Source organism: Rhinopithecus bieti, unplaced genomic scaffold (assembly GCF_001698545.2).
Source record: "Rhinopithecus bieti isolate Rb0 unplaced genomic scaffold, ASM169854v2 scaffold_8675, whole genome shotgun sequence".
NCBI lineage: Eukaryota > Metazoa > Chordata > Mammalia > Primates > Cercopithecidae > Rhinopithecus > Rhinopithecus bieti.
In genome coordinates this window covers 1,899,423-1,908,869 of record NW_016806447.1, presented here as the reverse complement: position 1 = coordinate 1,908,869, position 9,447 = coordinate 1,899,423, and the positions used below count along the sequence as shown (strand labels likewise).

General features: G+C 40.1%; 1 protein-coding gene across 1 annotated transcript in view; it reads left to right on the top strand.

Moving 5' to 3' along the window:
• Positions 1-9,447, top strand: part of ANXA3 (annexin A3) — a 68,125-nt gene that overhangs the window by 22,029 nt on the left and 36,649 nt on the right. Inside the window, exon 3 of the mRNA XM_017876535.1 lies at positions 4,019-4,106. Within this exon, the coding sequence (XP_017732024.1) occupies positions 4,019-4,106 (88 nt within the window). The remainder of the gene's footprint in view (positions 1-4,018; positions 4,107-9,447) is intronic.

Sequence of the window (9,447 nt, the reverse complement as noted above, 5' to 3'; positions counted from 1 at the left end):
GTTTTCTAGGCAGCTAAGAAGGAAATAAAGCAGTGGTTCTTTTTCTTTCTTTCTTTCTTTTTTTTTTGAGACAGAGTCTCGCTCTGTCGCCCAGGCTGGAGTGCAGTGGCCGGATCACAGCTCACTGCAAGCTCTGCCTCCCGGGTTTATGCCATTCTCCTGCCTCAGCCTCCCGAGTAGCTGGGACTACAGGCACCCGCCACCTCGCCCGGCTAGTTTTTTGTATTTTTTAGTAGAGACGGGGTTTCACCGTGTTAGCCAAGATGGTCTCCATCTCCTGACCTCGTGATCCGCCCGTCTCGGCCTCCCAAAGTGCTGGGATTACAGGCTTGAGCCACCGCGCCCGGCCAAAGCAGTGGTTCTTAAACTTTATTGTGCACCAGAATCACCGGGAACGTTTGTTAAGTCGCAGATTCTGCATCCTAGCCCTGCAGTTGTTGGTTCAGGAACTCTGGGCTTGGGCCTGAGAATTTGCATTTCTATCACATTCCCGGTGATGCTGATGCTGCTGCTTCAGGAATCACACTTTGAGAACCACTAAGATGAAGTCCCCTGAGGCACTGTGATGTGGTATAGAGCAGGGAGCATTTTAGTCATAAGGCGATGGGTTTGAGTCCTGGGGCTGTCCTTATTAGCAGAACTCTTTTAAGCAAATAATCTCTGTGAGACTGGGTTTCTTCCATTTTCAATTAGAAATAATAAAATTCACCTCATGAAGGCCCTTGTAAGAGTTAAAATGTTTGTAAAGCACTTTGTTCATGTATTAGTTTTAAAAGATTTCATTAATCTTTTATTGTGAGATTCTTTTGTAAGTCATGTAATATTTCGGAGTGATTTGGGCAACCAAGTCTGTCAAATGAATAATGCCATTCATTTAAATAATGGAAGCAGTTTTAAATGTTTCACTAAAATTCCACTTCAGAATTGCCATGCCCTTTTTCAAGTTGGGATGTGTGTATGTGTACTTTCTTCCCCCCTTGTAATTAAACAAGTTGTTCTCCCCCATTTATTTCTTACTAAGTATTAAATTGCATAATGAATTGGGAATTTCCTCCTTCTCTAATTCTGTGCATTGGCATTTTAGCATATTTTGATGTGTAGGTGGTAGAGGACAGTGAAAAGTTCACAGCTGGAGTGCAAACGCTGAGTTTTCATGATTCATGAACAACTGGTATCTGACCACAAGTTTGTCTTTTTATATTTAGAATCAGCCATGTCAATATCTGCATGGCACAGAATCACCTGGGAGCTTCTTAAACGTGTAGAATTTAGCACCCCATCTCTAAAAAATATGATTCAGTATATAGAAGGTGGGTCCTGGTTATATATACTTGAAGTATCACCCCAGATGGTACAGAAACTACATTTCATGAAACCCCAGAAATGGTCTGGAATAGTCTAGTTTGTTTTTAAATTCTAACCTCTGCCTGCAATTAGCTGTGTAGACTCAATCAAATTCTCTGGTCTTCTTAAATCTTGGTGCTGTTTATGTGCAATTGCTCACTCTCATTTATTGGGGTTGTTATGCAGATTATAATTAACGTGTATAAAGTGCCTAGCATGTAAAGTGTGCTGGGCCTGAAGCACTCAAACACTCTAATGTTGGGGTAGTTCTTTTACAATGCCAGACACTGGAAGGTGAACAGATAAGATCAACACAAAAGTTCCTAGGTGGATAGAAGTGAAATTAAGCCAGTTGGCTCTGTGAATCCATAAAATATTTACCAAGCCTTGGAGAAAGGGAATTCATCAAAGATTATATTAAAGTGACTAATTTCTTTCTTTCTTTCTTTCTTTCTTTCTTTCTTTCTTTCTTTCTTTCTTTCTTTCTTTCTTTTTTTCTTTCTCTCTCTCTCTTTCTTTCTTTCTTTCAGACAGAGCCTCACTCTGTCACCTAGACTACAGTGCGGTGACACAATCACAGCTCACTGTAGCCTTGACCTTCTGGGCTCAAGTGGTCCTCTCACCTCAGCCTCCCGAGTAGCTGGGACCACACCTGCATACCACCACACCTGGTAATTTTTTAGTATTTTGTAGAGACTGGGTCTTACTGTTTTGCCCAGGCTGGCCCTGAACTCTTGGGCTCAAGTGATCCTGTCCTTGGCCCCCAAGAGTCCTGGGAGTACAGGAGTGAGTCACATGCCCAGACTAAAGTGATTGGTTTCTTACAGGTATCTTCAGGTCAGGAACACTCACAACTAGTTTCTAACTTGTAATTATTTTCTAGGTTCTAAAGTTCTTATTTTGGATGCTGTAAGATTAAACAGTGTTTGTGTGTATTGAAATAAATTATTCAATCTAATCTTAGGAATCAGCAGACTATCATTTTTTACTGTGCCAGAACACTAATTTTCCATTCACTTTAGTGTGACAGATAATGTCCTTTCATGAAAACATTAAACACTTCAAGGGAGCCAAAATGAAGCCATATTAATACAAGACAACAGAGCCATTACTATTCAGTAACAAGATAGAAAATGCTGTTTAAAAGGAAATATTAATACTGTAAAGACAGATTTTATTCAAGAAGTTAAGAACTACCATATAAATCTACATTTACTTTTATTTTTCTCAACATCTTTGTGGCTGTCCTTCTTTACTCTTGTAAGCAATTTTAAAATATTTTTTCTGTATTATGGTTTTTCCTAGCTTACTGACATGCTTCTAATTTACATGCTTAAAATTAGTAGCGTGGCATTTTTTACTTCCATGCAATTCCTCAAGATCTATGATGTCAGCAGAGCTTTTAGAAGGTCTTCTAATTGCACATTCATTAAACAAAGCTCAAGAACAGACAGTCCTAAGGGGGTTTTCATTTATGGATCATTTAGTCTGGAGTTCCCCAAGGACAATGGTCAACATTAATTAAAACACCTTGAAGTTTGTAAACCACAGTTACTTCTGTGTGAGATGCCATGATAAGCTTTGAATTATCACTTGAAAAACAAGAAGATTTAGGAAATTTCAGCTTTCTTGTTGCTCTCCTGCAAATGCTACTTTAAAACAAATTTTCTTCAGTGTCACCAAGATTAACACAACTTACTGCTGTACAGAACCAATGTTTCATATTTGTAATTTGTTACATAAGAGAAAAAGAGGACTCCTGAGATATGGAGTAGATATCATATTCCCTATGTCTGGGGGGTAGACCGTCACTGAAACTGGAACTGCTAAATGGGTTCTTCCTGCTCACTGCACAGACACAATCAGTCCACTGAGACCATGGCATTGCAGTAAAGAAAGAGTATAATTGATGCCAGGCTGGCCACACCATGTAGGAGACAGAGTTATTACCCAAATCAATCTCCCTGAAGGCTCAGAAGTTAGGGATTTTTCAAGGATAAAATGGTGGGCAGGGGGCTAGGGAAGGGGGCATGTTTATTGGTTGGGGATGCAATCATAGGGGTATAGAAAACAGTCCTTGTAGGCTGAGTCCGCTTCTAAGTGGAGGCCACCAGAGGAGTTGTTGGTCTGAGTGGGGCTGTCCAGTAGTCAGAAATGCAAAAGCCTGAAGAGACATCTCAAAAGGCCAATTGTAGGTTCTATAATAGTGATGTTATCTGCAGGAGTAATTGGGGAGGCTGCAAATATTGTGACCTCCAGAATAATGGCTGGTAATTATGTAACTATGCCTACATCTTAGTAAAATTCAGGCCCCTCTCATCCTCCTAACTTGGTAGACTTTCATTAATTTTACAAGGGTAGTTTAGCTTTGGGGAAGAGCTAGTATCATTTAAACTATAAACTAAATTCCTCCTGAAGTTAGTTTGGCCCACACCCAGGAATAAGCAAAGACAGCCAGCCTGTGAGGCTAAAAGCAAGATGGAGTCAACCATGTCACATTTCTCTTACTGTCATGATTTTGCAAAGGCAGTTTCAGAGCCACTCCTGAAGTGGTAGGAAGGTGTGCAAATTATGGGTTTGTCATATGCCTCTCATATGCATGAAGGAATATGCATATGTAATACAAGAAAGATGTCGTTTTGAACCAATGTGACTTTCAAATATTTCCTTCTAGGTTGGACACCGAGGAACAATAAGAGATTATCCAGACTTTAGCCCATCAGTGGATGCTGAAGCTATTCAGAAAGCAATCAGAGGAATTGGTGAGTGATATTTTACAATTCCTTTCTTAATGTTGAAGCAAATCAGGCACATTACAATCTAAAAGTTCAGTTTGCTCAGCTTGGCTTACTCAATTTGATAAATTGTCAGGAATTTTCTAAAATTGTGAAATAATGAGGAAATATATGGAGAACTCAGCTTTATTAAATCCTAACATTTATCATATTTACTTAATATTAAAAAACTACCACTGATATTGGTGGTCTAGGGGAGATCCCCAGATGCCGGTGGGATCTCCACCCTGGCTGATATCCAGACTCTTGACACCATCTAGAGAAGAAATTCAAGGATGGGTCAAACGATAGTGAAAGTACAGAGATTTATTGCAAAGTGAAAAGTACACTCGAGAAAGGGGAGTGTGAGTGTACTCAAGAGAGAGTGATGCACAAGGGGGTTTGGGGTTGTTGCCTTTATGGGTTTCTTTAACCAAGGGGTGGAATAGTCATGAAGATTCCGGGAAAAAGATGATTTCTTGGTACTGTGGTGCCACCCCTTTTTACACCAAATGTCAGTGTTTCCAGAACTGCCATGGCACTGGTGGGTGTGTGATTGAGTATGTTAATTAGCATATAATGAGATCCTAAGAGAATCCTATGTCAAATCCAGCACCACGTTGGGTCCAGTGGGTCTTAGCCAGCTTGATCCAGACTATGGGTTTTCAGGGTCATATCAGCCCCTAGTTTCTGCAGCTATTTCATCAGTTTCCTTTTGCTAGTCATGTGAAACTGCTACCTGGAATTTTCTGTTCTCCTGTGGCCACCCTGTATTAGTCCTGTCTAACCACCACCACCACTGCTATCAACAGCAATAATAATTATCATATAAATTATTACAAATATGGCCCCCTTGGTTGGGCATGGTGGCTCATGCCTGTAATCCCAACACTTTGGGAAGGCGAGGCAGGAGGATCACTAGAGCCCAGGAGTTCAACACCAGCCTGGCAATATAGGGAGGGCCCTTCTCTCCAAAAACCTCAAAAAATTAGCTGGGTGAGGGGCTTGGGCTTGTGATCCCAGTTACTTGGGAGGCTGAGGTAGGGGGATACTTTGAGCCAGGGAGGTTGAGGCTGCCCTGAGCTGTGATTGTGCCACTGATCTCCAGCCTGGATGACAGAGTGAGAGTCTATTTCAAAAACAAAATAAAAAAACAAAAAAAACTCAATACAATCCCATCAGTTCTTCCTGGATTTCACTCTTGCCCCTTTCGCTAGAGATAAACACCATCCCAAATTAGAGTTCATTCCCATGAAACTTTTAATACCATCACTATATATATAGGTACATATTGTTTTGCATGGTCTCAAACAGCATAAAATGAAATCATACTGTATACATTCTTCTGCAATATGTTTTTATCCCTTAACATTATATTTTTGAGATTTATCCATGTTGATATGGTTAGCTCTAGAGCATTAATTTTAACTGCATGGTATCTATTGCATCACTATATCAGAAGATGGGAATATTGATGGAACATTTAAATTGCCTACAATTCTTTTATATTGCAATATAAAAATGTGGCAGTGAATATTCCTCTTATGTCTTACTGTGCATATTTGCTAGCATTTCTCTAGAATATGACAAGAACTGGAATTTCCACATTGACGGGGATACTTCTCTTCAAATTAACTGGAAATTTTGCCATACTATTCTCTGAAATGAATGTAGAAATTAGCATTCCTTTCAGCAATGTACAAGACTTCTTTTTGCTCCATGTTCTCACCAATACTTGCTACAGTAAGACTATTCCATTTTTCTAATTAAGTGGGTCTAAATGGTATCTTATTCTGCATGTGTGTTTGTTTCCTCTCTCTACCCTGATGACTGATGCAGTTAAGCATCCTCACTTGTGCATCTGCTTCCACTTTCATACATCAATAAAATATAAAATATATTTTATCTATTTTTTTCAGTTGGTTTGTCTTCTTTAGATTGGCAAGAATTTTTTATAATTCCTCAATACAAACTTTTAAAAAAAAATTACAAACCATGAAAATATTTCCTATAAGTTCATGGTTTTCTTTTAACATTGGTGACATGGTTTGGTCCTGTGTCCCCACCCAAATCTCATCTTGTAGCTCCCATAATTCCCACATATTGTGGGAGGGACCTGGTGGGAGATGATTGAATCATGGGGACAGGTCTTTTCCGTACTGTTCACATGATAGTGAATAAGTGTCACAAGATCTGATGGCTTTATAAGGTGGAGTTTCTCTGCATAAGCTCTCTCCTTGCCTGCCGCCATCCACATAAGATGTGACTTGCTCCTCCTTCCCTTCCACCATGATTGTGAGGCTTCCCCAGACACATGGAACTGTGAGTTCTCCATTAAACCTCTTTCCTTCATAAATTGCCCAGTCTAGGGTATGTCTTTATCAGCAACGTGAAAATGGATTAATACAATTGGTTACAGTAATTTTTATTGCATAGAAGTTTTAAATTTTAGTGAAATCAAGTTTACCAATATTTTTGTCTAGGATTTATTCTTATTGAATCTTTTCTATAATGAAGTCATAAAGATATTCTCCTACATTTTTTTTCAAAGTTTTGAAATTTTATTTTTCATATTATGATCTTTAATCTACATGAAATTAATGTTCATGGATGGTATTTAAAGGTGTCTCATTTTATTCTATTTCATGTGGACATTTAATTGTCCCAGAACAATGTATTGAAGAGCTCATCCTTTTCACACTGATTGGTATGTAATGTCACCTCGGTTTTACATTTCCCTATTTTCTCTTCTCTGTTATGCTTCATTTATCTATTTGCCTCTCCCATTGTCACGATTATTAGGGTTTTATAATGACACTAAATATCTACTGGGCAATGTTTTTTTTGGCTCTTTGCCCTCCTCTATGAATTTTAAAATCGGCTTGTCAAATTCCATAAATATACTATATTAGAACTTTATATCAATATAATATTATGTTATTTCTGCCTGTTTAAGGTTTTTTTTTTTCCATTTTTCAATGTAAATTATTTCTTCATTTATCTCTTGACTGCCCTTTTTTTTTTTTTAAGGGAGAAGGGCTTGCTGTGTCACCTAGGCTCAAGTGCAGTGATATGATCATAGCCCACTACAGCCTCAAACTCCTGGGCTTGAGGGATCCTACGGCCTCAGCCTCTGGTGTTGCTAGGACTATAGGTGCTCATCACAATGTGTGCCTAATTTTTAAATTTTTTGTAGCGACAGGGTCTTGCTGTGTTGCCCAGGCTAGTCTTGGACTCCTGGGCTCAAGCAATCCTTCTGCCTTGTCCTCCCGAAGTCCTGGGATTGCAGATGTGAGCCACTGCACCCAGCCTGATTGCCCTATTTATATCTAGTGTTGAGTAGACTGTTTCATGAGGTTAATAGTCTTTAAATTCTGTCGCCTCTTTTTAAACATTATGTTTCTTCGTGAATTTGCACTTTGGCTTACAGGCCTTCTTTAAGAAGGAGGTTATTGTTTATGAGCACCACTTCTGACATGTTCTGAGTTCAGAATCAGGTATCATAATGGCGTTTGCGTTAGGGCTAGGTCAGACCCAGTCTCTGAACCGGAGGCATCTTGGCTTAGTTTTTGATCTTGAGCATGTTTAAAAATAAGAGATGAGAAACTGCCAGGCATACAAACTACAAATAACTGCAGGTAGTTTGGTATATTTGTAGTCCAGTTGCATAGGTTATAGAGATGCAGAGAGGGGGTAGAAAATGAGAACAAAGACATAAGGCAGGAGAGTTCATAATGAGCTGATATACGAGCTAAGGGGCTTAAACTTCATCCTGAAGATTACAAAGAGCCATTTGAATTTTAGTCAAGGGGATAACATGATCAGATTGTGTTTTTAAACATTTACTTAGGCAGTAGTGTACAGGAATAATTATACGGGGGTCACATTAGGAGGCGATTTAGATTATCCAGGTAAAATATGATAAGGACACAGTGGCAGAGGGCATGCGGAGGAGATGACAAATGTAAGAGATGCAGATAATTGCTATAATATAGAGAATAAGATAAAGAAAGGAATCTGAGCTGATTCCCAGGATTTTTGCCTGGATAACTATATCCATAGTTGTGGATGAGGGAACATAGAAAGACAGACAAGTCAGAGAGGAAATACAATAAAGTCCACCCAGAACACACTGAGTTTCAGACACTTGTGCAGTTGAGGTGGCTGGTAGTGTACTGACACAGATGCTGGGTACGGTACACACATGAAGGGTCCACATTGGTACTCAGACCCACAGAGCACAAACACACTTTAATCTGATTCAGTATTTACTTAACTATGTATAAGAATACAAAACCAAAGACACAGAAAGGCAGCATCTTTCACTGGGAGGCCCAGCAGCTAACCAAGTACACAGAAGCTTTTGCATCATCATTGATGTAAGTTATGTACCACTGCCTTGGAAGTGTGTAGATGAGGTCTGTGAGGGTCACCTTGACACAAAGAAGTTGAGCATTGAGTTCCGGGTGCTCTTTTATACCTCTCTAGTCATGCGTGCTCTAGGCCTGCAAGCCAATTCACAGCTTCCCAAACCAGGTATCATCATGGGCTGGGAAATTAATAAGACACAACTTTCCACGTTTATCTTACTACTGTAGTCACCAAGATAAGAGTGACCTTGAGGTCATTCTCAGGCAGGCCGGCATCAGCTCTGGCCTGATGTTACCTTTCACTTACAAACAATTCATTTTGTATATGGGTTTGAAATTCATGAGAGAGGTCAGGCACAGTGGCTTAGCCCTGAAATCCCAGCACTTTGGGAGGCTGAGGTGGGTGGATCATCTGAGGTCAGGAGTTCAGACCAGCCTGATCAACGTGGTGAAACCCCATCTCTACTAAATAAAAAAAAATTAGCTAGGCATGATTGCACATGCCTGTAATCCCAGCTACTTGGGAGGCTGAGGCAGGAGAATCGCTTGAACCTGGGAGGTGATGGTTGCAGTGAGCCGAGATGGTGCTATTGCATTGCAGCCTGGGCAATGAGAGAGAGAGGGTGGTGGGGAGAGAGAGAGACGGAGAAAGGGAGGAAGGGAGGAAGGGAGGAAGGGAGGAAGGGAGGAAAGAAGGGGGGAGGGAGGGATGGAGGGAGGAAGGGAGGAAGGGAGGGATATTTTTGAGCTGTAGGCAATTAGGAAGCAGCAAATAGAAGAAAAGCTCTCTCTATTCCCCTCTTTTCTGCCTAAAGGTAGGATACAAATTCTCCTTTATACACAACTCTGCAGACTTAGTAGCCCAGAGACAGCACCAGAGGAGTCTGCAAACAAACCTTACTCCATTAGTTTCCTCCCAAATATTTACTTTCCCCGTTTCTTTTTTTTTTTTTTTTTTT